This window comes from Elgaria multicarinata, chromosome 4, assembly GCF_023053635.1.
Source record: "Elgaria multicarinata webbii isolate HBS135686 ecotype San Diego chromosome 4, rElgMul1.1.pri, whole genome shotgun sequence".
Classification (NCBI taxonomy): domain Eukaryota; kingdom Metazoa; phylum Chordata; class Lepidosauria; order Squamata; family Anguidae; genus Elgaria; species Elgaria multicarinata.
Window position 1 is genome coordinate 53,266,378 of NC_086174.1, and position 27,450 is coordinate 53,293,827.

At 40.0% G+C, this 27,450-nt stretch overlaps 2 protein-coding genes across 6 annotated transcripts in view; one reads left to right on the plus strand and one right to left on the minus strand.

The window, feature by feature from the left end:
• The first annotated feature begins 269 nt into the window (after positions 1-269).
• NDUFAF7 (NADH:ubiquinone oxidoreductase complex assembly factor 7) lies at positions 270-17,918 on the plus strand. Of its 4 annotated transcripts, XM_063124290.1 has the most exons (11): positions 270-367; positions 2,198-2,361; positions 4,683-4,763; positions 5,953-6,063; positions 6,519-6,726; positions 10,580-10,638; positions 11,698-11,811; positions 13,085-13,228; positions 13,798-13,971; positions 14,392-14,616; positions 17,780-17,918. In XM_063124290.1, exons 1-10 carry the CDS (start codon positions 286-288, stop codon positions 14,605-14,607), a joined length of 1,353 nt encoding a protein of 450 aa, XP_062980360.1. In that variant the 5' UTR covers positions 270-285; the 3' UTR covers positions 14,608-14,616; positions 17,780-17,918. The 4 variants fall into 4 exon arrangements, 3 of the variants coding, with proteins under 3 accessions (XP_062980360.1, XP_062980359.1, XP_062980361.1); XR_010025371.1 differs by lacking the exon at positions 17,780-17,918 and having other exon boundaries at positions 13,841-13,971; positions 14,392-14,480; XM_063124289.1 differs by lacking the exon at positions 17,780-17,918 and having other exon boundaries at positions 14,392-15,038.
• A 145-nt stretch (positions 17,919-18,063) lies between these two features.
• The window catches only part of PRKD3 (protein kinase D3), a 58,010-nt gene continuing 48,623 nt past the window's right edge, over positions 18,064-27,450 (minus strand). For both annotated transcript variants that reach the window (XM_063124288.1, XM_063124287.1), the window contains 6 exons: positions 25,869-25,975; positions 25,263-25,424; positions 24,538-24,636; positions 23,490-23,757; positions 22,147-22,232; positions 18,064-20,569 (listed from right to left, as the gene is read on the minus strand). In XM_063124288.1, the coding sequence (XP_062980358.1) occupies positions 20,396-20,569; positions 22,147-22,232; positions 23,490-23,757; positions 24,538-24,636; positions 25,263-25,424; positions 25,869-25,975 (896 nt within the window). In that variant the 3' untranslated portion in view covers positions 18,064-20,395. The remainder of the gene's footprint in view (positions 20,570-22,146; positions 22,233-23,489; positions 23,758-24,537; positions 24,637-25,262; positions 25,425-25,868; positions 25,976-27,450) is intronic.

The following is a 27,450-nucleotide window of genomic DNA, read 5'->3' on the forward strand; positions in this document are numbered from 1 at the left end:
TGCGCTACTCTAGCTTCCGGGTAGCGGCGATGACGACGCCAGTTCGAAGGAAAGGTCCTGCAAGGTAAACAAACGTGTGAAATAAACGTCGATGGCTTAGGAAACAAATACGGGGAAGCAGCCTTGCTCGTCTCTATCTATGTCAATTGACATCGCTTAGAACAGACGCGGCCTAGAACGTGGCCCCGCTTGGCGCATTTTCAGAAAAGCTGTTTTACTCAGCTGCCAGGAGCAGCCGGTCGACGAGGTGAAGGAAGATCAACGTGAACTACGGACGGCGTCAGCATGCCGCTCGCGCTCTCCGGGCAAACCCTTCTCCGAGCCGCGCGTTTCGTCGCGCGAAAGGACCGCTTTCTCCGTCTCCATGGTAACGACGGCGCTAGCTGGGCCCGCTCTCTCGCGGGGCCTACCAAACAACCCAAAGCCCTACGCACGTTTACTCTGAAGTAAGTCCTATTGAGTTCAGTTGGGCTTAAGCTCAAGTATGTGCATAGGCTTGCAGCCGAAGGGCAAAATCCAACCTAAATCCCACACAGAGTAGACCTATTAAAATAAATGGAACTTAAATTAGTCGTGACTAACAAGTCCTTCATTTCAATGGGTTTACTCTATGTAGGACTTACTTTGAATTTTGCCCTAAGTTAGGTTTTTCCTGAGCGCGAGCTGGGCGAATTTTCGTTGTCTCGCTCCCCTCTTCACTCCTCGACCTAACAGGACCACGTGCATCTCCTGTTTGGAGAGTGAAATTTATTTATTTATTTTACCTCAGACAAGCACAGCCCTGTACTAAGGAGAGACGCCTCTGAGGGCTTAGTGGTTCCACAGAGCTCGAGCTTAAATACTTCAGCCCTAGAATCTAGTTCCAATCGTGGAATGTGTACGGAAATAAGTGCCCCCACCCCGAGTTTCATTTCTTCCCCGTCATTGAGGATTATGATTCATGGCTGCAACGCAGAACTGTCAGTGTCAGCTCCAAATGTTGCAGGAGGGTGGAGAAGGCTTCCATAAGATGTCCACTTTCCTGCTGTCATGCACTAGTCACTCCGACCTATTGTTCTCTTGCCCAGACGGGTGCTGAATCTCAAACACCTGGAGGGCACCAGGTTGAGAAGGCAGCTCTTTAGACAAGGCAAGTGGCGATGGCTGCTCCTTTTCCTTGCTCTTGACTCTGCTCACATGCTTGGAGAGGGCACCTGAACAGTCAGCAACAGCAAGGAATAGGGCCAAGGGCTTTGGGTGTCAGTAGTAGGTCTAGTCAGCTGCCTTAACAATGCTTTTTTCTAGCTTTGGGGTTGTAATTCTCAAAAAGACATCTTTGCACCACAAAACACCAATTCAGATAGTCCAAATCTGTACTTATGAAAACAGGAGAGGAGGGGGAGGCAACAAAGAGGGGGAGGATAGATGCACACACAATTTGATTCTAGATGTTTTCTTGAATTCTGTTAATTCACTTCTCAGGTAAGTATGCTAGGATGACAGCCAATTTAAAACTGTACCATAACAAAACAACAGGCGTAAAACCAGCAGCAAGCAGCATGAAATCACTAAAACAAACCAGAAGACAAAAGCGACATAAATAAGGAGGGAAATATTCTAAAGGGCAAATCAGATGCAACTAAAACCCCAAGAGAACAGGGTGACACCTAAAACATAGTATCAACGGCAGTCGGTGCACATTTTTACAGAGGTAGTGGGCATTGCTAGACGTGGGCATTGCTAGAGGTAGTGGGCATTCCCTTCCAGCAGCTGCATACCTATGCTCAGGAGAGCAGGGGCACCCAGAGAAGGGTCTCTGGTGAAGGTCTTGATTGCCAGGGAGGTTCATTGGAAGGAAGGCAATCCTTATACCCTGGTATTTGTTATCGGCAGTATATAAATAGTTTCAACAAAGTTATTTTGGCAGTTTAGGGCTTGAAAGTTCAAACCCAGCACTTTTAATAGAACTTAGAAACAAACTAGTAGTGCAGCAACTGACCTTAAATAATTATTTGAGCTTAAATAATTATTATGCTTAAAAGCACAACTCTATTTTCTAAGTTCTCAAGGATCTCTAAAACATTGATTGTTACACACAGTGGGTTTTTTTTAATAATTAAAATGATTGTCTCATTTAACACTTGACAGTGTTGGTCACTTCCAGAGAGATTATTCAGATGGACCACTTGAGGATGGTTAATGTTACATTTTTACACAGGTTGTTCCACTCTTTTGAGATGCCAGTGCTTTAGTTCAGAAAATAAAGCAGCAGAAAATGGCCCAGTGACTCCAATGTTGAAACATCTCATGATGAAAATAAAGTCAACTGGTCCCATTACAGTAGCTGAATATATGCGAGAAGTTTTGACTAATCCTGTGAAGGTACGAACAGCAATACCACTAAATTTGTGTGACACAGATTTGTCTTTGAGATTGAAACTCAAATCTCAAAGACAAATTTGAGATTTATATTTGTCTATTACTCAAAGGGCAGTACCCCATGGTGAGCAGCAGCCCACAACCAGTCCCGTTGATTCTGTTATACAAGTGGCCCCCACCACTTGCACAACAGAAATGTAGCACTTCCAGGGCTTTGCACAACAGACAGTTAGCACCTCCATGAGCAATCTGAAATGAGCAGAAACGAGAAGTGTATGATCTATGAGAGAGAGGTCTATGATTCTATAGAAGTAGATGTTTATATGAGAGAAGTGTATAATTCTGTAGTAGTAGTAGTAGTAGTGTGGATGATTATATGAAGACAGCGGGAGGCAGATACTGGATATGAAGGATTGGTGTGAGATATTGAGTTGAGAATATAGATATTAAGATAAAGAATAGTAGAATTCTATGGAGAAATCTTTTAAGAAAGAACTGACAGAAACCAATAGGCAAAGAAGCCTTGTAATCATACGCATTGCAACTAAGGAAACCATTAAGCTTATGTATACGCACTTACTTGTGTTAATAAATTCCAATTAATTTCAAACAACTGGTATAGTCTGCGGAAGAGTGACTGAGGAGGGAACAGTTAATGGTGGCAGCGGAAAGGGAAACTGAGGGCTGGGTTGCTGGGCTGTGGGGCCTAAAAGAGTAACGGCAAGACAGGAGCAGCAGCAGTAAACCTAAACCATCAGCACAGGGGAGATTGAAGTAGATCCTGAGTGCTAGTGGCGTGGATAGTCTTGTCAAGTAGCCCATGGGTGGTACAGGTGAAGGCAAGACTTCACAGGTCGCCCCCAGACTGTGGAATGGCCTGCTTGAGGAGATTCATCAACTTAACACTCTCTCTGAGTTTAAGTCAGCCATAAAGACTAATCTCATCCAGCAGGCCTACCCAGATGAGTGTTAAACCAATAATTTTTAAGATCTGTTGATCTTTCAATGCTGTATTGATTTTATATGCTCTTTTAATTAATTTTATGTATCTGATTTATGCTGTATTGTACTAATGTTGTAAGAAATTATTATTGTTGTTGTTGTTGTTGTTTCTGAAAGGGGGCAGGTCAGCGGAGCTCGCATAACAGAACTCTGCCAACCTGTCTCCTTATAGAAATGAGCATTTCCAGTCATTTCAGGGCTTCACCCTAGAAACACTAAATCTCCATTGCTCAATTGGTGGGGACTACTCGCACAACAGAATTGATAGGATTGGCCACACGTGAAATGGAAGCAACAGTGAGCCCTAAGTGGAAGAGCAGGATTGGATACTGCCCCAAGCTTTTAACATTTTCTAATAAATATTGTTTAAATATTTCAAGCTCCTAACCAAGTTGATACCTATTTATCAGGAATCATTACTGAAAGCATCTCTCTATGTTCATTCCTTTGGGCAAACCAAATATACGCAGCAAGTGTTAACAGCCTCCCAACCATTTTCTTTATTTTGTTTGTTATTAAATGAAAAGTAGGTTGAAGAGGCTGTCAGTTTTAACACAGGAATACTGAAGGGTGGGAGGAGACACACAAAATGAAGCTGCTTGACCCTTTTCCCACCTGGCTATTTTTCTGTTCCAAATTGCATTTCTCCAGGCTGTTTTTGTACCCACTGAGGAGAAGGTACAATCTTTCCTCTGGAGGTTGAAAAGCAGCTTGTATTGGGGCAGCAATTTTAAGCAACAAAATAGCCAGAGGAGAAAAGGTTAAGTAGCCCACCCTCCTTTTTTTTCCTGCACTGAGACTAAAATTTGGGGGGGGGGGAATGGGAGATGTAAACGTGTCGTTTAATTGGCTTTTTTATTTCATTGAAGGACCACAGTGTCCTGCTCTCCTCGCCCCCCATTTTATATCATGTGTGCTTTGTTGTCACAAACAAGATTCCATCCTAGTCTCAGGTTACTGCTTCTCAACCCACTGCATGTGTCCCCTGGCCTTAGGATTCTCTGCCTGTTCAGCCTCCTGGGCCCTCTTTTCACACAGCTTCTTAGCTAAGGTAAATCGTTTTACCATATCAGCAAATCTGCTGTTGTATCCAGTCACCCTCCAAATTTTTTCTGAGAAATTATGTTGCAGAATGAGGAAATAGTTTTTTTTAAAAAATGCTCTTTTTTTCAGAAGGTTATTTGCTTGTTTTATTATAATAATAAAGCAGACTAGCTTTATTAATCAAAGTTTGGGAACTTTAGTGGGATAGAAAGCATTGACCATAAAAAGGACATGCAGTGATGAGTGCATCAAATGATACATTCCTTCTTTTCCCATAGGGATACTATATGCACCAAGACATGCTAGGAGAAAAAGGAGATTTTGTTACTTCACCTGAAATAAGTCAGATCTTTGGGGAGGTAATATTTTTAAGTACAGTTATTTCTTAAGGAATATATGTTATGAGTGTTCGGTCATGTAGATCCTAACAAGTTATGAAATTATGGTGTTAGTGTTTAAGAGGGCAATCCAACAACCCTTCAACAATGTCTGAGATGCTATAGGATGCTGCAGGTCTCCTCCTCTGCACCTATAGACAGAAGTCCGAGTGTGGAGAAGGAGATCTGATCATGAATCTTCCTGTCCCCACTTCTCTGGTGAGGTTACAACTGTGACCTCATGAGAGAAGTCAAAGGGAAAGGGGGGCATGCTGATGGGCGGGGGGGGAGGAAAGTTTTGGATACACAGCATCCTATGGCCTCTCCAGTCCCCTCTTCACCTGCTGAAAGATAAATCAGCCCATCTAGCTGCTTTTTGTATTTTAAACAGAGGAAAAATTGCCTCCATTCGCCAAACGCACTACCTGGCTCTTGCCGGCAGAGCATTGGATAGTCTGAGGCCTTTGTCTATCAGGAGCACAACCCATAAGGTTGCACTCTTGGCCTTTATTTTGTCAAGCCTTTTGTGCACTAGCCCTTTTAAGTACAAAATGCATGTCACAATTATGTTTTTGAAGGTCAAAATATTATTTCCAAATGTTCAGTTTACAAATTACAATGTGCCTTTTTTCATCTGATAAATCTGATACTTCTGCATCTAACGCTTTTTATTTGGGACCTATTCACACATCACATTAACCCATGGTGGCTTATAAGCTAAGCACAGTAGCTTATTTGGCAAATAGCCTACTGTCCCCCAACAGATGATTGGACAAATAAGCTACACAGTGTTGTTGATTCGCTTGCCTGACTACCCATCTGCCTGTACCTCCTCCCTCTGTAGTTCTCCTGCCCAGCCAAGCAGGTATCCAGGCTTCCTTTGTGGATTTTCAAGCCATTGCCAGGTCCTCTTCTCCACCCATGTGTAACAAAAGGGGTGGGTGGGTTCTAACTCCTTGAAAGTTTGCAGAAATTGCACACAGTTAAGCGACTTAACTCCTATTGATTTCAATAGTATTTAAGCAGCTTAACTGTGTGCATGGTTACAACCTTGGCACTTCAATTACATGTGTGTTTTTAAATGTCATGATAAAATACGTCTGTGCCACTCAATTTATAATGAAGGTGTTTTAATAGAAACAAATATCACATGCCTCTTTCTCTTCTGCAGTTAATAGGTATTTGGTTTGTTAGTGAATGGATGGCCACTGGCAAACCAAACAAATTTCAGCTGGTGGAATTGGGCCCAGGTAGAGGTAGCCTTACAGATGATATTTTACGGGTAAGTAAACACAGCCTTTTTCTCCACAATACTGTAGGCTAAAACTTTTCTTTATTGTGTATACCTAGAATTCTGCATATGCCACCAATTAGACTACACAGAAAGATTTCATGCAGTACAGCACAGTTGTAGTCTTACAGATTTTTAGATATTTTGTCAGTATCATTGATTTTCAATAGTTAGGTTCCAGCTTGCGCTTTTGGCCTGCAAAACAATAGCATATCCCTGGCGTTCTGAAGTAATGCCATCATTTTCATCATACTACCAAAGTACCTGATGTTCCCATTATCCTGAGCACTTGAAAAAAGTCACTTAGTCACATCTGAAAAATAAGGAGTATATCCAGATAATTGAGAAACTATTGTTAGAATCTCATTTCTAAGCACAATCTACAGGAATTCTGTAAAATCACTACACATACTTTAGTTCTAATACTACTGTCCTGTTTTTAACAGGTTTTTAATCAGCTGAGCTCTTTGCTTAGTAAATGTGATATTTCTGTTCATTTGGTGGAGGTCAGTCCCAAATTAAGTGAGATTCAAGCATCAGTATTAACAGAAGAAAAGACAGAATTACAAGAGGGGCCTTCCGCTTACTTGCAAGGGGTTACTAAGACCGGACTGCCAATTTCCTGGTATCGAGACTTGAATGATGTGCCAATAGGTAAGATTTTGTTGGGTTTGTGCTTATTTAATTATATGTTCAACAACCAGTAGGTATTTTCTTAGGATTAGGAACAGTTTTGCAATTGGAGCGGGGGAGAGGGGTCACAGGGAAGATAAATGTAGATGTGATTCTGCCTGAGGCTTTTTAATATGAGTAGCCTGAATGCAAATGAAAGTTGCCTTTTTGTGGTGATGAACACAATATTATAGTAGTTCTTCATTTTGTGATTGAAAATTATTGTGGGAAACATTACAAACTTGTAGCATCCCCAACATCATGGTACATTCATATAGACTTGCACCTCTGCCTGGCCAACCTTACTGGTGTGCATAGACAGGTTTCCACACCAAGTAACCCTACTGAGGATGTAAAGCAGGGGTGTTAAACCTCTTTCAACCTGAGGGCCGAATTCAACTTCGGAGAATCTCTTGGGAGCCACATTCCAATGATGCGCAGGGATGAAGGCAAAGTGAGCGGGACCAAAAACAAAATAAATAGTACCAAAATTACAAAAAATAAACAGCATATTTGAGCATAAAGCTCTTACTGCCAGTAACTAATCCTTAGGAGAGGTGTTTTAGCGTTTTAGAATGAGAAAAAAAGCCTCCACAAAAGTAGGGAACCCACTGAACGGCTGGTGGTTTGGGTAAAGGGAGTGGGGCCAGGGGAAGGAGGGGGCTTCTGGGAACCCCCAGAGAGCCAGATTCCCCCCTCCCTGGGCCTGAGGTTCCCCACCCCTGTTGTAAAGGATAGGGTGGGATAACCATCTAGCAACCAGGGTACAAATGGAAAACCCTGTACTAAGTGCACACCCACTAATGGATTGTCTGTGGTCACCAATTAAACATGGGGGAAGAGGTGCCTGGCCTCAGTCAAATGTCATTAGTTACCTCCTTCGAAGTGGGTGCTAAGCATTTTTCTCTGTCGGTGCTAATCACATCTGGAGGGGAAGGGATGCTCCGTGAAAGTACTGCAGGTGGTGTGGAAGCACCTGCAGTGCTTGCAATGCCCTAGATCTGGGATAATAGTGTGAAACAAGGTCCTACTTAGCAAACAGAATGTTTGAGAAACATATAAACATGGCTCCGCACATTTTGCTAAGAAAATGTTATCTATCAACAAGAGAGACAAAGGACACAGTGCAGCACAGAGCAAAACATGCAGATTTGCAGCTAAAGTTGGTAGTTACTCACAAATGATACTCATAAAGATGTATTATACTGTTACTCGATGTATGGGTAGCAGCATTCATTGATTATACTGTGAATCCAGATTCCAGAACAAATACCAGTGCTGTTTTGAGAAATTCAATTAATATTGATATCCACCATGGTGGGTTTTTAAAAAGCAAATCCATCTTTATTAATCATCATCATTAGGATTCCCTTTTGTGTTGAAGTACTTCTTTACACAGCATGTAGTCAAATATGGAATTTGCTACCACAAGACGTAGTGATGGCCACCAATTTGGATGACTTTAAAAGGGGGTAAGACAAATTCCTGGAGGAGAATGCTGTCAACTGCTACTAGTCCTGATGCCTCTATGCTACTTCCATTATCAGAGACAGTTTGCCGGTTGCTGGGGAACATGCCTGGGATGGTGCTGAGGCACTTCCTGTCCTGCGGGTGAGTTTCCTGCAGGCAGCTGGTTGGCCAGAATGCTGGACTACATGGATCCTCGACTGGATCCAGCATCGCTTTTCTTACATTCTTTAAAATCCTGGTGAAATATGACCATTCTGTAACAATTAAATGTGTTAAGAGAAGATACCTGCATAAAATAGTCCTAGAAGAATGTAGTGATTTTGTTAATTGTGTACTTTCTAAATAAAGCAGATGGTAGAAAAGAGGCGATGAGAGATCTTCCACTACAGCTACAAGCATTTATTTGCTAATCCAAGATAATGTATGTGTGTCAGAACTACTGTTTCTGAAGCAGTGTCTACACAATGAATCCTGGAAAATAAGTCCAAAACTGAAATAGGAAGAATGGTATTTTCTCATGATGTGAAAACAATTTTGAATATCACATGATTGCCGTATTCAAGTTGTGCATAACCGTAGAAGTAGTTGTTATTGTCATAAGCTCTTATGATCAATCATTTCCATGATATTTCCATGTTTTGGAAGGGGGGGAGTTTAAGTTTGACAGTGAATTACTTTAAAATCCCATTCATTATATGACTTAACTTCTTCATTCATACAGAATCCATGCCAAGATTTCCTTCAGTTGATTAGCAGAATATCTATGTGTCTCTAATTTATTAGATTTATAGCCTCTCATATAACAAATGCTCAGGACATGTTATTGTTGTTATTTTCTTACCCACCTCTCCCTCTGGATCAAGGCGGGGTACAACACAAATACAAAACACCATAAAATACATATAATTGATTAAAAACATATAAAACTAATACATTATTAAAAGATAGCACATTATTAAAAGGCATCTTAAAATTCAACTGGGTAGGCTTGCTGGAAGAGATCAGTCTTCTTGAATTCGAAAAGACTGTTAAGTTGACGAATCTCCTCCTTCTGCCATTCCATAGTCTGGGAGTGGCAAAAGAGAAGGTCCTCTGGGTAACTGTTGTCAGCCTAGTTTTTGCTGACCAGAGTAAATTCTTCCCAGAGGACCAGAGTGTGGGGGGGCAGATTGTAGGGGAGAAGGCAGCCCCGCACGTAACCTGGACCCAATCCATGTTGGGCTTTAAATTTATTTATTTATTTATTTTATTAATTACATTTCTATAACGCCCAATAGCCGGAGCTCTCTGGGCGGTTCACAAAAATTAAAAACATTCAAAGTATAAAACAACAGTATAAAACCATAATATAAAATACAATATAAAAGCTTAACCAGGTAAAAAGAGCAGCAATGCAAAATTACAAATTTAAAACACCAAGTTAAAATTTATTTATAGACTGTTAAAATGCTGGGAGAATAAAAAGATCTTCACCTGGCGTCTAAAAGCATATAACGTAGGTGCCAAGCAAACCTCCTTAGGGAGCTCATTCCACAGCCGGGGTGTCACAGCAGAGAAGGCCCTTCTCCTGATAGTCACCTGCCTCACTTCCTTTGGCAGGGGCTTGTAGAGAAGGACCCCTGAGGATGACCTTAGGGTCCGGGCAGGTACATACGAGAGGAGGTGTTCCTTCAGATAGCCTGGCCCCAAGCCGTTTAGGGCTTTAAATGTTAATACCAGCACTTTGAATCGGGCCCGGACCTGGACTGGCAGCCAATGAAGCTGGAAAAGGACTGGCGTGATGTGGTCTCGTCGGCCAGTCCCTGTGCTGCCCTGTTTTGTACCAGTTGAAGTTTCCGGACTGTTTTCAAAGGCAGCCCCACATATAACGCATTGCAGTAATCCAAACGAGAGGTTATCAGAGCATGGATAACTGTAGCTAGGCTATAGCTGTCCAGATAAGAGCGCAGTTGGTATATCAGCCTAAGCTGATTAAAGGTGTTCTTTGCCACTGAGTTCACCTGTGCCTCAAGTGACAATTCTGGATCCAAGAGCACCCCCAAACTATACCTATTTAAAGGTAATAACCAACACTTTATACTTTGCTGGGGAACTAATATCCAGTGGAGTAGTTGTAAAGCTGGTGTAATATGGTCACCCCTAGGTGTACCAACCTGGATGCCATATTTTGCACAAAAATAGCCTCTCCAACAGAAGAGAATAAAATGCAGTCAAATTCACTGAAATTATAATCTTGAGCCCCACAATCTAGTTCATACAACAATCCCAAATGAAGACTTTGGGTATTCATTCAGAAGATGCTGTAAATGTGGGAAATGTTAGTTTTTATTGTTGGAATTTAATTTACACTTTGTTTTTCTCCTAGGCTATAGTTTTTATTTAGCACATGAATTTCTTGATGCTCTTCCTATACATAAATTTCAGGTATGATCACAAGCTGCCATATGACTTTGTTTAAGGAGCATGTACAATAGAAAGAGAAACACAAACACATGAAGGGAGTGTGTGTGTGTGTGTGTGTGTGTGTGTGTGTGTGTGATGAAACTGGCACATTTTAATCTGGTAAAAGAAATCTCCCAAATAAATATAAATTAGGGTGAAATCCTATGGGATTGCCACCTGCTAGAAACCTGTGGGGGGTACTATTGACCCCTAATACCATTGGTTAAGGAAAGTGAGCAATTTGTCTATTATGAAAACAGACCATATATATTGTGTCCCCTATGCTCCTTTCTCACAAGGAATGGAAAGGACAGGTTCTAAACCATGCATATGTAGACATGTTGAGTAACTAATACATTTAAACAGTATTTTGTGGCAGTCATTTTGAGCCCTAGCACCTTATGTGCATGTTTTTTTCATTTAACAGTCATTCCAGTATGGTTAGGGTTGATCTCCAAAACATGTAATGATATGTGAATAAAAACATTATTTTTTCTCTAGATATGGGGGGTCAACCCTGAAACACCACATGACAATTCACATCTCAATGCATGGGCTTGTGGAAGATTTAACCCTACCTGCTAAAGAAAGATAGTATAATAGTGATACAATGCATGTATCCTATTTTTGGAAGCTCTGAAATCAGTTCATTGGGAGTAGTTATCATATAAACGTTTGAGAATCGAGACTTGCATAATAAGGCAAGATGCCGTCAGCTTACACCTATTTGTTTAAGTTGGCAAATATTTTCAGGACTGAATTTAATTTTAATTTTTCTAATTGTTGATCTACAAAGATTTATTGCTGATAAGGAAAGGATATTGAGCAGCTAAGCAGGAGGTAAGTGCAGTGGTACACAGTGGTAAATGAAAATATGTTTGCAAGTTGACTTTTAAAGAGCTTCACTGAATGGTAGAAGAATTAATTATTTGGAGGTCATATTCTTGTCTCATTCCTGAACAAATTTACATGAAAAGGTAAAAGTTGTAGCTGACTGATCAATAAGATCCATATCAATCTAACTGTATTTTAAATTAACAGAAAACAGAAAAAGGGTGGTGTGAGTTGTTGGTTGACATTGATCCAGAAAGTCCTGATAAGCTGCGATTTGTCCTTGCACCATCTGTCGCTCCAGCTACAGAAGCCTTCATACATGTAAGTTTCTGATTATATAATTGCATTTCCAGGCTGTACAATCCTCTCCATTAAGTTAATACTGCCTTTGGCCCATTTCACACATAATAATATGTGAATGAGGCAGCATGCTACTTACTGTCAATGCAGGAGTAGCTAAGCAAACCATGTACCTTCCATCTGTAGTTTGCTTATCCTTACATGCGAACCGAGAACTCTAGCTTGTCTCTCCCTTGAAAAAACTGGAGTCATAAGCTCGAAACCCTGTCTTATTGTTGTGCACAAACCAAGCCAAGGTGTTAAATATTTTGAGATGCCCACCACTTTTCAAAAAGTACAATTGAGGTTATCATCACTGTTTCAAACATACTTACCTCCAGATTTCATTGAATAAAGTCCATTTCATGCATTTGTTGTGCTATAAAATTGTATGAAAAAGTTACACGTCAATCTGAACTACAACAGGTAATAAATGTTTAATTTTAGGAAAGGAGGGGGACAGGCTTTTTGTTTTAGTAGCAGAGTATTAAGCTATATACTCCTTGACAGAAACATCCTAGGATCATCTTTATCATCTTACCTTCTTGTTTTAATGAAAACATTCAGTAAGTATTTCCTAAAATAAAACAAAGATCACATCTTTGTTCTAGTTCAGTCTGACAAAGGGGTCTTCTATCTATAGTATTGCTTTGTTGCACAGCAAATGCAAAATAATTACATTGTTGCAAGATCCAGATATCTTTTTCCAGGCAGTGTTTGTTACAGATTTGTGCCTTATAGGTTTACTGCTACAGCTTCCTACAGAAGTACATTTCTTTTGGAAGACACAAGTTCCCTCATAAAACTCTCAACACCCTTAAACAATTCCCAAGATTCTATGAGAGTAACAGCAGCTAAATCAATCAAAGGTTATAGCATAGAGAAAACATGGCTCTCCTTTGTACAAGATGTTGCATTAATTGTGAGATTGCTCCTATCTTGGAATCATAGAATAATAGAGTTGGAAGGGGCGTATAAGGCCATCAAGTCCAACCCCTTTCTCAGTGCAGGAATCCACGTTAAAGTATACCTGACAGATAGCTGTCCAGCTGCATCTTGAATGCCTCTAGCATGGGAGAGCCCATGACCTACCCTAGGATATTGGTTCCATTGTCATATTGCTCTAACAATCTGGAGGTTTTTCCTGATGTCCAGCCAGAATCTGGCTTCCTGTAACTTGATCCCATTATCCCATGTCCTGGACAGCTTCAGCCCCTATTCTTCATAATTGTTTAACTTCTGAATTCTATTTTAGAGCAAAGAATCCAGAAATCATGTGGAAGTGTGTCCTGATGCTGGTGTTATCATCCAGAAGCTGGCCCATAATATTGAAAAGAATGGAGGAGCTGCACTGGTTGTAGATTATGGTCATGACGGAACCAAAACAGATACTTTCAGGGTAGGTTGATTCATGTAGATGTCCTGCAGGCTAAGACAACAGTTAGAGTGTGTGAAGAGACTGACTGGGTTTGGATGATCGCCCGGGGGTGGGGGGAGAGAAGTACCATGACTTCTCCCCACTCCCTGTGTGCCACATTCATGACCGCCATTTGCATTATTCCCCGTGCTGCAGCACGGATTGGTGTGTCGTCCAAACCGTGCATGGGGGTAGCTTTGTACCCACCCTACAACCCATGATGTGAAGTGGAGGTTGTAGGATGGATAAGAAGCCAGCCACACACACCCCACACACAACGCACCATCTTGTGCTGCAGCACGGTGAATAATGGCTTCTCCCCCTGCCACAATCATCCAAACTCACCCACTGTTTGTTTGTTTTTAAATACTGGCAAAAGAAAACAGCTGAAAGTTTCTTCAAATACCCAAATCTATTGCACACTGTTGCCACTAATGCATATCCAGAGAAATGTGGCATCCCTTAAAAAATGGTGAGGAATAGCTAAATTGTTGCTTAAGGCATACAACCAGGGTTCTTGCTTTTTAAGTTGTATTCTTCCTATTTTTCAGGGTTTCCGTGGTCATAAACTTCACGATGTGTTACTATCCCCAGGAACAGCAGATCTCACAGCAGATGTTGACTTCAGTTATCTGCGAAGAATGGCACAGAAAAGAGTAGCCACATTGGGTCCCATAATCCAACAGGAATTTTTGAAAAACATGGGCATTGATACCAGATTGCAGGTAGGGCCATTCTTTGCATCTAATATTTATTTAAAAGCTTATTTAACTAAATCAGATTTAGGTTGTCTAAGGGTACAATCTTATGCATGCTTAGACAGGAAAAAAATGTCCTACAGCTCCCAGCATTCCCCAGCAGCAATGCTGGAAGCTGTAGGACTTTTTCAGCATAAATATGCATAGGAATGCAACTCATTTGTCCCTTTGCAACAATTGAATTATTTCTACTTCCATTGCATCCTTATTCAGCAGACAAAACATGAATGTAACTTAATGACTATAACAACTTTAGGAGATATATAAATTGGGAAAAATATGAGTCAGTGAATGCTAGGATGGAAATAACTGGAAAGTGATAGATTCTGTATGCACTAACAGGTAACGCTACAGTTTAAAGGCGTATTAATTCATTTTTCCATTTAGGTACTATTGCAGAATGCTAGTGATGCAGTTACTCACAATCAGTTGCTCCGAAGTTATGAAATGCTGATGGACCTAGATAAAATGGGAGGGCGCTTCAACTTTTTTGCCATTGTGCCTCACTACAGATGTATGGCTTCAGACCAGCTAATGAAGCCGGGTCACTCAACATCACTTTCAGCACCTATTGCTGGCTTTGGTGAACTTCTATGGAAGTGAACCCTAAATGTGAAAATTTTTATGTCAAATATGCAGGTGTCCTATAGCAATCCATTATGGAAATAGGTTTCAGATAAAACGAACATGACTTATGTCAAATACCCAATAATTCCATTATTATTATATCATGTAACATGCTCCCAGAATAAAAAATTATGGCTTCAGTAAAACTGGGTGGAAAAATGCATCTCTTGTTCATCTAATATTGTGTTAATATTGTAAAATGTACGTGATTGTACTACCTAGTATTAAGCCTTGTGGTAATTATTTTATTTATATCATTTGTAATACCACTCCACATCTAGAGAGATTCTGGAGCGGTGAATAAGAGATAAAATGAAAAAAGACACCTGCCACAGGCATTTACTAGAAAAGAGCCTAGTTAGAGGCAGAAAAAATTAGGCATGATACAAACTGAGGGGGGAAAGTGTATTTTCTTGTCTTTTTAAGTGTTAGGCCTTAACACTTAGCACCAGCCTCTCTGCTGGTTTGGTGCAAAAGACAGTGTGTTTCTGGGTTATGAAATACAGTGATTATAATAACGTGTATAAGTGATGTCTCATTCTTTCTCCCTGAGCAACAACTATCTGTCATTTTTAAAGAATCCCAGTAAACAGGAAGACAGACCTGCTAGGTAACCTGAATTGTAATGTGGTGATGAAACTTCTGACACTGTTTGAATGGTGTGTGTTTCAAATGTTCAGAGCATGAAGTTGTTCAAAGGTTTACAGCCCAGCTACTTTGAGATTAAAATCTCATACATTCCCTAACTGCAGATGTGGAGATGTAAGGCAGGCATACCTCTGGGAAGAGGCCACACGAAGTAAGGAAATTTGGAGACATGTGTGCAAGTAATAAAAACCTAGACTATGGCAGAGCAACCCAAAAGGGCATGGGGTTGCTAAAAATGGCACAGAAGAGGCATTTCTGGCAGCTGCAGCTTCTGCCACTACAATACTGTGGCCTAGAAAACCTAAGCATATTGAGGGCCACAAAACATTGAGAGCAGGTGTTAATTTCACATTGGTTATTAAATCAACCAGTTAATTCACTGCATGTTGCTATGCTAATAACTGCGGTGCAGCAGAGCCGTATAATTCTCTTATAGCCATATTACTTGTTTATATTTTTAGCTATGCTTATATAAGGGATTCTGTTACATATTCACCAAAGGTAGAAGAGGTACAGAGGATATGACAGAGAAAAAGAACACACATGATAGGGAAATAAAATTTATTTTCAAGCTTAGAGGATATTTACAAACAATGGGACATATAAAAATATAAAAAGTACTTGACAGTGTCTTTTTGAGGCTACAGGTTTTACATGAATATCTTCTAGCATCAGTACAGCATTATTACTTCAATGAATGCAACTTAACTCAAAAACAAAAATAAATGATAATGCAAGACTGGGTACAAATTAATCTGGAGCAAATGATTAATGCCAACCCTTTTGTGACTTAAAGCTTTGATTTAATAATATTTTAGGCATTCATAGGAAAGTAAGAGTGCAAGCTATGCAATTTTATTTATGGTTTGTAAAGTGTGTGTAACAGCAATTACAGAGTAGAAACATTCCAGTTACTTCTCTTAACCACAACAGAGTTCCTACTCTACTGGTTCATAACATTGCTGTCCTGAAAACTAAAGTTAATCCAGGAAGCATAAATTACACTGTGCCCTCTTGACTTTGTTTGCTATTTAATATTCTATACTGAAACTGATCTTAAGGCTGCATTCTGTATATGCAGTTACATGGAAGTAAGCCCCATTGATCACACTGAAACTTACTTCTGAGTAGACATATAGAACAGCAGTTAATGAGTAAAATTGGGAACAGTTTTGACGCTATCTTTTGGTGCATAAGTTTACAAAGAACAATGAAAAAACAATGGAACACCTATGAACACATTCACTTCTAGAAGATACATTTTACTCTGGCTTATCTAACAGTTTTGCTCAAACAGCCACTTTCAATGTGCAACCCTACCCTATAAATACAAATAGTTCCAACTGTATCTTCAAGAATTGAGTTCCTACATGATTAGGAGTAGTTTAGGGCAGACTCTTCCAAGCATTCCACTGATCCATGACATTTTATCTGCATCATCTTCATTCCTGCTGTGGATGATTTCTTTACACCGAGAGCACTACCTCTAGCATCTACTGTGGGAAAGGTCAAGTAGCAGATGACAATAAAATTACAATATTACTAATTAAAGAATAACATTCTACGAGTATTTTCTAGATTTCATTCTGAATAAGTAAATTATTACAACCCACATGTGAAAGACAAATCAAACTGCAAGAAAAAGATTAATGTGTGCAATCCGTTGACCAGTTTACTACAGCTCTTAGACCCAATTTACTTACACTTTATCAATATAGCAAAGTTTCTGCCAAACTGGTTCCTCATGGTCAGCACATGTCAATATGAAAACACTATTCATGTGGGTCACCCAACCCACAGAAGTGATGGGTTTCACATTACCATGTGAAATGCAAATTTACCATGGGGGTAGCAAACACAGATAATGTGCAAATTGAGCCTGAGTCACATTAAAATAAAAATAACTAAATAGGTTTCAAAGTACTAAAAAGTATATCAGAACATGATGGCAAACACATGAGGAATAGCTCGCTCTCAAAATCTGCTAAATATACCCAGAATTAGACCAGTGTTTCTTGTGGGCCCACCATGATAATCAATGAGTTAGTGAGATATTATTCTACAATACAGGACAATCCATATATCAGTTCCCTCTATATCAAGCTTCTTCTGCAGGAGGAGCAGTTGCATTGAATAATTCACAGAAAACACCATCTGTTTTTGCCGGCACATTCATACAGCTTCTTTGAAGTGTAGACTGCATTTCCCTGGAAATATGAACTTCCCAAGACAATTTGTTTCTCAATAATGTAATATAATAAAACTTTTGATTAGAATGCCGGGGGGAGGGGGGGGAATAAACCAAATTTTGGTTTTAGGCTCTCAGTTTTCTTTAACATTCAAAGACTCCAGTCCTACACACACATTGACGAGGCTTACTTCTAAGAGACATGTATAGACAATTTAGAAAAGTGGTGGTACAAGCTGATACATCCAGACACAAAAAGCTTATTGCATCCATATTTACTGAGGTAATCACAGTGAACGTTTACCCACATAGATGTTGCTGGCACTATGAGGCCAAAATACCTCTGCACTTGAACCCAGCATTCATATCCCATCCCTGCTGTGTTCAGGTTAGCTGGATGAACCCTTTTTGGAGATGTCCCTGTAATTTATAGGGCAGATGTTAGAGCACATTGAGCCCTATTCCGAGTATCTAAGTGTAACTTAATACATTCTCTTCTTCAATCCATTATGATTTAAGAGTAACCATGAAACTTTAGGTTATGTACCTAAAGCTTCACTTCTGAAGTAAACTGCTGCTTCTGTTACTTCTCATGTGGTGTCTGGTTAGAAATCTGGACTATAGAAATCATAGAAGAATTGATCTAACCCAACTTAAGCTATGTATGCACTGGACCATTCCTTATTGGGGGTGGGGGGAAGTGCTATTTTCAAGATATCCCTTCTGCTTTATTCCAGTCCTGCTCTTTACAATTCACAGAAAACACTTGTGGCATTATAGAATGCAGGACAAGGGATAAATAAGTTAGTTGTTGACAACTGGAGAAGGAAAGAACATGCTGATGACAGATCTGGAGGAGGAGGAAGAAAAGTAAATAGTCAAGACAGCAGAAATGAGAAAAGCAGGTGCAAAGCAACAGAACCGACAGGACCTGTAACAGACTATTCAGCCAACAACAAATAACTAATACTGTAGTCATGGAATACATAATAACTTGGGCTCATTTGTGTTTGTATATTCATTGGGGGGGGGGGTTAAAATTAATTGGTCATGTTGATTTTAAATCCATAAAACATAGTACTGCTCATATCCTTTAGACTAAATAGCGATTGCCAATCTGCATGTCCTCATCTGTAATTGAGAACTGTGTGTATCACACAAGAGGCACTTACTCATAAGCAGACCCACTGGTAGGAGAGAAGGAAATGGGGAAGTCAGCCTTCAGGCTTTCCTCCAAGCCACTTCCCATCCCGTCTCTTCCAGTAGATCATTTAAGTGGAAGGCAACTGCATCATCAAGCCGAGTGCCATTCAAATGGATCTATGGGACAAGGAGAAAGAATGGAGGCAGACACTCTTCCCCATCCCTTCCTTATCCCTAACTACTGTTGATGCAGCTGCCTTTGTTCTAGAGATCCACCAACAGGGAAAGGGTGGGGAGTGGCCTGAAGGAAGGCATTAAATCCAGTTTGCCCCTCCCCACTTTGCCAGCAGGATGTGTCAAGTGATACAAAACCAGTAAGTGGGAGGCAAAGGTTAATACCATACCATACCCACCCCAATCATCAGTAGCCAATAGAAAAGCTGCTAGTGGTTATGGTGGTCTCCAAGGTTTAAAAGAAGCAAAAGAGAAGCGAAGAAACAAACTCCTTTCCACAACAACAAACTGGAAAACCACGTGGGGGAAATTGCACTGGGGCCTCCTCTAAAGTTCCTTGAATTAACTGAAAATTAAGTAAAGTTAAATCCTTAACCATATTCTTTCTAAAATTGAAAGCTGCTTTTAGGCCCAACTGCTGCAGACAGATCATGCTTCCCAACCAAAAGTGAACAACACAGAGTCATTTTCCCCCCACAAAGATATCTGACATTTCTACTACCATAAACTTCCTGCTACAAATAGTTCTTTCACAGTGGAAGGCTAAGTTATCCAAGATCTTAGGCATGCACTCTAGTCTACTTGCCTGGGCAAAGATGTAATATGTGCATGCAAGAAAGCTGTATATACAGTTGGAGCTTCAATTTATTGTGTTAGGTACAGCAATTCCCACTGCAGAAGAGACAGGTTATTTTTTAAACAAAACAGCAGCTTATGTCTAGCAAATGGAACTGGTATGACAAGTGAAGCATTTTCTTCTGGTAGCATGCAAATCGCATCATTGAATCTTGGCCCTCAGACAAACGAAGGCACAAAGCCCTTTATACAAACCAAAGTCACACTAACATCTGCCACACAGTACTAACCCACCATGTTTATTGCTCTCATAATACAACTGAAAGGGTGAAAACACCGAATATCTAGATTCAGGAGGAATGTGAAGTACTTTTACTGCTATGACTTTCCATGTATCAAAAGACTGCAATTAAGCTGTAGGTCCTAACAGTGAACATTATGGACTCCCTTCACTTTTATATTTTTCCCAAATCATGCCTGTTAAATAAATATTCTACCAGTGTTTTGTATGGGTTTTAAAAATCAAGGGTTTTTCTGTCTGTCATGATATACTTCAGGTTTCTTTACAGCTTCCCAGTAGATGTGTCTAAATACTAGAAAATAGTATTCTATGGCTTAATAGGTAGGAACTAGAAAACCATTAAAATTGCTTTGTTATTGTGTAAACTACAAAAAACTTGGAAAATTCACAAACATCAAGTCTCTGTGCACTTCATCTGTCAGTAACATCACTGTGATGTACCAGTAAGGCAATGTTACACAAATACTTCATGGCTTTTAACCCAGTGCTGGATCACATTCATAGTTGTAGAAACTAGAGAAAGAATTACTTTCCAGATCATCTAGTCCGTCCACAAACTGATGCAGGATCCTTCGATGCTTTGCAGACTGAATCACCTGGAGAACAGAGGGCAACACTTGGTTCAAAAAAAAATCAGTATTGATTTAATTTAAGTGCCTTTCCCTGGAGAATAATTATGGGTCTTCCTCCATATCATCTGGATTGGGGGCCATAATGAAATGTTTGGGATATACAAGGTGGTGTTCATCTGCATGTTCTTCCCAGCGAGCATCATCACTCTCATGGGTAATGTAACGCTCTCCAATGCGAGTTTCAAACTCCCGAAGGTCAAGCCAAGTTTGATAATCCTGAAAGAGAAAAGTTTAGATGAGTGATTTCGGAAAAACAATACTAAAACAAATAAACTTAATGGAGCAATGATTTGCCTGTAAAAACACTGTATGTTGCCTAGCAGGATTAAGCTCCAAGGATGGGGAAAGTTTGTTGCCTGTGACTCTGCCACTACCACTGCTTCAGTATACTTAACATTCCCTAGTGTAACAGTTTGTCTGTATGCTGCAGTAAGCTAAGGAATGTCCACAGGCAGAGCACCATCTCTAGAATGTGGAGAAAGAGGCCAATATCACAACAGCAGGACTGAACAGAGTTGCAAAAATTCCAGGATGTTCTATCCAACACCTTCATGCCTCAACAACAAGGCAAGCCAAAGCCTTTTCACCTTGAGATACACAGGCTATCCCAGCCGAATAAAATAGGCAAAGATTATAGTAACAGACCACCATGGCTATAAAGCCCACTGTCCTCATGCTCTCTGTCAGGGTCAAGTTTAGAGGGAGGCACTTGTGAATTCCCTTCCCATTTTGACTTGCTCCAAAAAGGGCGAGGGGGGTTGTATACCCATTCAGATTACAGCAATTTCTTTACATTTGTACATTCTATAGAAATATATGTATCACCTTCTGGGTGATAAATATGATGCAAATAGAAAATATACCTTTGTTCTGCTTCCTCTGTTTGTGACAATACAATCAGTTCCTCATTCTGACACAGGCTGAGTCCAAATTATGCAGAAATCGTTCTTAAGAGGCAAACACTGGGTTCCAAACCCCATGTTTTCCTTGGAACAATAGGGGAGAACTTGGTTTTCTCCTGCAGACTCCTCCCCCACCTCAACCCAATTTTAAGTTGCTTTTTTATCCTCTCCAGCTGGGCTCCAAAACTAAGAGGGCAGGAATGGTCTGGAGAGATTATAGCAGGTAAAACAGCAGTTGTTGTTTTTTTTAAAAAAAAAACTCCTCCCTTCTATCTATGGATCCTCTTTTGCAAGCATTGTATCCATCATGAAGCTAGTCACTTTATCTTGTCAAAAATACGGATGGAAGACGTGGACAGGATCTACACTACACCATGTACATTGATGGTGCTATATAAATAAATAAATAAATAAATAAATAAATAAATAAATAATTCCTAGAATGTAATTGATATTAGACACAGCATTCTAAGACTTATGGGATGAGCTAGAAAGAGAGAATCACACAGGTTTAATGAACTGGATTCAAATAGGAGATTAAAGAAAAAATTTAGAACAACAAAGAAATTGAGAATAGGTAGGCAGTTTCAGGTTTAACTCATTCTATCCCAAGTGTCTGGGCAAGCATAGCATATAGGAATGCATAATACAGCATCTCAAATGATCCAATGCATACTTCTCATTGGCTCACCTAACCCAAATTAAAAGGTCTCATTTCATGTCCAAAAAAAAAAGAGGTAGGAAAGAAAATTGAATCAAACAGTAGCACTGTATAAAAAGTTCTCAACATCTAAAATTATAGAAGTGTTCTCAATTGTTAGTCAGATTATGATTCCTGTAATTGGCTTGGGTAACATATAACATAGTAAAATAGATATAAAATAACTGTACCTGTAACCAAGGGTGACTAAGTGATTTGTCGACACTGTAACGTTTTCTCATCTTCACTTGAAGCAAATTGTTTATTAAATCAATAGCTGGAGAAGGAAGCAAGAGAAAAAGTAATGAAAATAAGTATTTTATTCCTTCCTATCCTTCACAATAATGATTCTGATAGGAAATGATAGTTCAGGACTACAACGTATTCAAGAGACAAAGGAAAGCTCAAAAACATGTGTAGACAGACAGTAAGGGTGCAATCCATCCTGCTCTGATGTCCACAGCAAGACTTTCATTTATTTTAATGGTTGGACTGCATTTGAACTCAGCAGAACTTACTTCTGAGTAAACATGCAAAGGAACAGGCTGTTTCCTAAGTTTGGATCCTTTCGATACAAGTTGATACCTACCATTAAAACTGTTCTTAGTTATTCCCTTCAGACAAGTTTGCTATGCCTGAAAGTTTGTATTTGCGGCAAGGTATGTAGTTGGCCTAAATAATGAGTTCTAAATTGACAATTCAATACACACCAGCACTGATACGCATTACATAAACATACTTGAAACACAAGTAATGTTCCTCTTCTGGGGACCGGCAGCCTACAGGCACTACCAAGTACTCTGTAACTTCAGAGCAAACAAAAAAAATTGGGATGTGTGTTAAGAAGCATTTGGGAATAGGATGTGTGCTAAGAGAAGTGTGTCAAGAAGCATTTTGGAATGACGTATTGCACCAACTGAAAAGCTCTGTGATGGAGCAATTGGGGCTTCTTCAGTACACAGGTCTCTCTCCCTTTCTACAGCTGGGAAAGCCCTGAATAGACTCCCTTACAGTACCATAGCCCCAGGAGCCTACTAACCTCTAAACCAGGCCCTATACATGAAATAGAAGGCTTCCAACTTTAGAATAAAAGCCATTCCTCCATCTGCTTAATTACATTGATTACCAATGGGAACTACCCTATACTGCCTCTGCACTCTTGCTGATTGTGTGGCACCAGCAGGAGCCAATGCTAGCATAACAGGAAACTAGTGCATCCTTAAACCTGGAAACAAGTGGAAATGCTCATTTCCAGATCAGGATAGGTCAGCAGAGTTCCCTTCTGTGAATTCTGCTCACCTGCCCTGTTCTTTGCTTAAGGATCCACTAGCTTCCTGTTGCACTAGCGGTAAGACACGCAGAATGCTGCCCCGACTCCTGAATAACAGCACCTGTCTCCTACTAACACAGTTTATCACTCCAGGGTTCCATACATCATAAATGCTATGCCTTATTTTCCAAGATATAGAATAATACTACCTAGAAAATATTATGCACCAAGATATTATATCCAAAGTATCCTGATTAAACTTACCTTCACTAGATATTTCCTTCCAGGGATTTGGCGGATACATAAATGCTGCGTTTTGGATCTGGTCATTTATATCTTCATCCTCATTAAATGGAAATGTACCACTAAGGCTCACATAGATGATGACTCCAACTGACCACATATCCAGGGATCTATTGTAGCCCTTACTCCTGAGCACCTCCGGAGCAAGATAAGCTGGGGTTCCCACCACAGACCTCCTGAAAGACTTTTCACCAATAATGCGTGCAAAACCAAAATCACACAGCTTCACCTGTAAAACAAACACTCTTTGATTAAATTATCATACATTTAACATCGAAACACCAATGTCTAAAAGACACAAAACTGTGATGGCTGCCATTTTTTCTTTAAGTTCAGGAAGTTGTGTGAACTATTTTACCCAAAAAATGTCTCTAGAATAACAGCATTATGCAGTCCGCAATAATCATTAATACCAAGTGGCCTGACAAGACACAGTGGGCTGGTTCGAACATAATGCCAAACCATAGCTTAGCATTAAAAAAACAAAGTTAGCCTCACATGAAGCTTAACATTTTATCTGAATTCAGACAAGCTGTGATTAATCTTAATTATGGAAAGTGAAAACAAGCCAACTTTAAACCATTGTGTGTGTGAAGATGGCTTGTGGCTTAGTCAAGTTAACTGTGCCTAAGATTAATCACAGTTTAGGGTTTGGATGACACACTAAAGTATGGTTAAACTAAAACAAAAATGTAAGCTTCCAGTCCCCTGTGGCCACACCAGGAGGAGTGCATGAGCAATGGAAAAAAACTAGCACATTCTCATAACATTAATCTGTGGTCTCAGACATCTTTAATGCTATGGTTTCATGTTACATCTGAATGCAGCCAGTAGGTAAATCGTAAGAAATGATTCTAGCTAACAGTTCATTCAGATGCCTACAAATACTGGAAGTTCCAAAATGGCATAATAAAAAAATACAAGAATACCGAATTAATGAAAATCGTATCCTAGATTTGCTCTTGCAGAATATACAGTCATCAGAGTTACTGCTTCATTCCTTACTCACTTGAGGAAATGGCTCTGCTGATGCTAAGAGTACATTTTCAGGTTTTAAATCACAGTGCACTATATTCTTGAAGTGTAAATTCCTCAAAGCAACAAGTATCTAACAAAAGGAAAAGAAAAAATATTTTCAGGATCACTTAAATAGGTGCAAGTTATTTGAATGTAGTTCAGGATTTCCCTAAAACCAAGTGCAAAGTCTTCAGATGAAGTGTTTCCAAAGTCCTGCCCCTCCCCTCTTTTAAAGACTGGGGGTAGGGGGGAAGAAGAGGAAACACTAACCCAACTTCACAAGAGTCGGAGTCATTATTCAAACGTTGTTTGTGAGAGGTGCTTCTTTGTAGTTGCAATGAAGAGAAATCTCAGTCTCTTACCAGTTCCCAATGGTTAACAGAATGCATTAAGGTTAATGCATTCCGTTAACCATTTTGTGGTTAAGCAGCATTTAGTGTGTTGTCTGAATGGGGCCAATGTTTCAGAGGTTCTTAACATTATTTTTCACATACATCTTTCTAAAATAATTATATTAAGTAACAGCTCCAAAAATGCAGTATATACATGCTGTTCAAATGCCTTTAGAAACACATTTTTTACTAAAGTTTGTGAACTCCGGCTATTGGGCGGTATAGTGAAAGATTCCTTCACAATAACATCAGAAATTCTTCTTTCATATAAGCAGAAGACAGCAGAGAACAGGAATATACCAGCCATTGCCAATGAAAGACCCACCTGGGTGACCATGAACTTGGTGATTCTTTCTGGAAGCCGGCTTTTCTCACTGGAGAGAATCATCTCCAACATATCTCCATGAAGTTTTTCCATCACAACAAAAACCCTTTCTGGAGTTTCAAACATACATTCCAGGTTTACAATCCCAGGGTGGTGCAAATTCTAGGAAAATATTTAATATTGACATGAACAACATACATTATGTACTACATGTCAGGGAATATCTACTACAAATAGGCCGTGTTTCGTCTGGATACTAGCTATGGTTTAATTGTTTTGAAAGCACTCAAGAAATCCCTAGCAATATTTATAGACAAACAATATACACAATGGCTCTGTTTATAGCTTTCCTGTGCAGTTCAAACTGTTACTTAACAGAAATATTAAATATACAAATCTGAAAAAGAGTACCAAGAAATTGCACTTTGCCATATCAACAGTAATCATGTAAACACTCTGATAATCTAGCCTTGTCTTTCGGATAAAAATGAAAACTAGTCAATGAGTACAATTTGAGCCTCTGATTGCTCAGTCTATTCACAATCTTGCAATAATAAATTGATTCCTTTGATGTAACGTAAGAGATTCAAATCATCCTCTTTGTACCTGCAAAATGGCCACTTCATTGCGCAGCTGACTTTCCTGTTTTGTAGGGAATCGCATTTTATCAATGACTTTAATTGCCACATCCCTTCCGGTCTTCCTATGTTTTCCTACACAAACACAAAAAAAGGAAAAAGGAAAAGAAAACTAAGCATCTCCAGCCTACCTAAAAGGAGAGAATTCAAAGCAAACCTTTGGCACATAAAGGCAAAGGTTGGAAATAACATGTATCATAACACTGAGATCAGGAAAAAAAATTACTCCTGTACAGAAGTTTAATCTGTTCACATCGTTGGGATCATGCTAGCTTGCTCCCAACCACCTGAAACTTGTAAGCTGAGCTTCACATTTGCATGGGGGCTTACAAACTTGGAGCCCACCATGATAGGTTCTAGCCATATGACCTGTGTACAGCAAAATCAAGATGTACAGATTTCGTGGATAAGTCCTACATCTGTTGAAGCATGCAGGCTGCTAAGCAAACATGAAGTCCAGTGCATGAATATCAAGTGAAGATGTGGGTAGGGTCGAGTTCTGCATTCCAAATCACTATCCCAACAGAGATCTGCACTGTGCTAAAGATCGCACCATATTAAAATACTCCCCATGACTTGTTCTGCTAAGACAGTTATTGTCCAAGCAGCTTAAGGTCTAATCTTATCTTAAGACTACATGCCTTGCATGTCCAAGATGAGAAGAGGATGTGGGGAGCCTTTCTCAATCTACCAAAAGTCAGAAGGTACTTGAAGATAAATTACACCTGTCTCACTATATTAGTTTACCAATACTTGGCAACAGTCATCCATGGCTGTCTATATGTGCTCAAAGCCCCACAGTGGCCGTGAATGGGTGCTGAGTCAGTTATATGATACAGCTGCAGATTCACAGACACCGCGGGGCTTTTCCATGAAGCTGAGCAGTTAAAAAGTTGTGGACTTACCACAACTTTTTCAGTGGAAGCGAGATCACCCTGGCTATTCCGCCATCTGACCTCGCTCTGTGGTCAATTGGGGGGGGGGGGTTCCAGGAGGATGCTGATGGGCAATTGGTTGCTGGTAGCCAGGAAGGTGGCGGAGGGGGGCAGTTCCAGTACCCGGATGACAGCTGGAAACCCGGGGCTCCCTCTTTGGTATGGGGATTACCAAGTGCAACCCCACAGGAAAGAAACCACGGGGTTCAGGGGGAATGCGGTGCCAATGTGTCGCTGTCAAGGCAGCCCCCAAGTCTTGATTACATCATGTTTATTGCAATGTTCTCTACATGGGGCTACTGTTGAAGACCATCCAGAAGCTACAATAGTGAAAAATATGGCAGCTAGGCTGCTAACTGATGTTTGGTGTCTGAACCATATTACACCTTTTCTTTCTGGACTCAATTCAGAGTGTTGGTTTTAACCTTTAAAACCGTAAACAGCTTAGGATGGCTATCTAAAGGACTCCCTATCTTGCTATGAACCTGCCTGGGCATTAAAATCTGCAGGAGAGGCCCTTTTGAAGCACCAGTACACGCAGAAGCCCATTTGTTGGACATATGTAAAAGAGCTTTCCTCTGCATCACTCCCAAACTTGGAAATGACCTCCCCTCA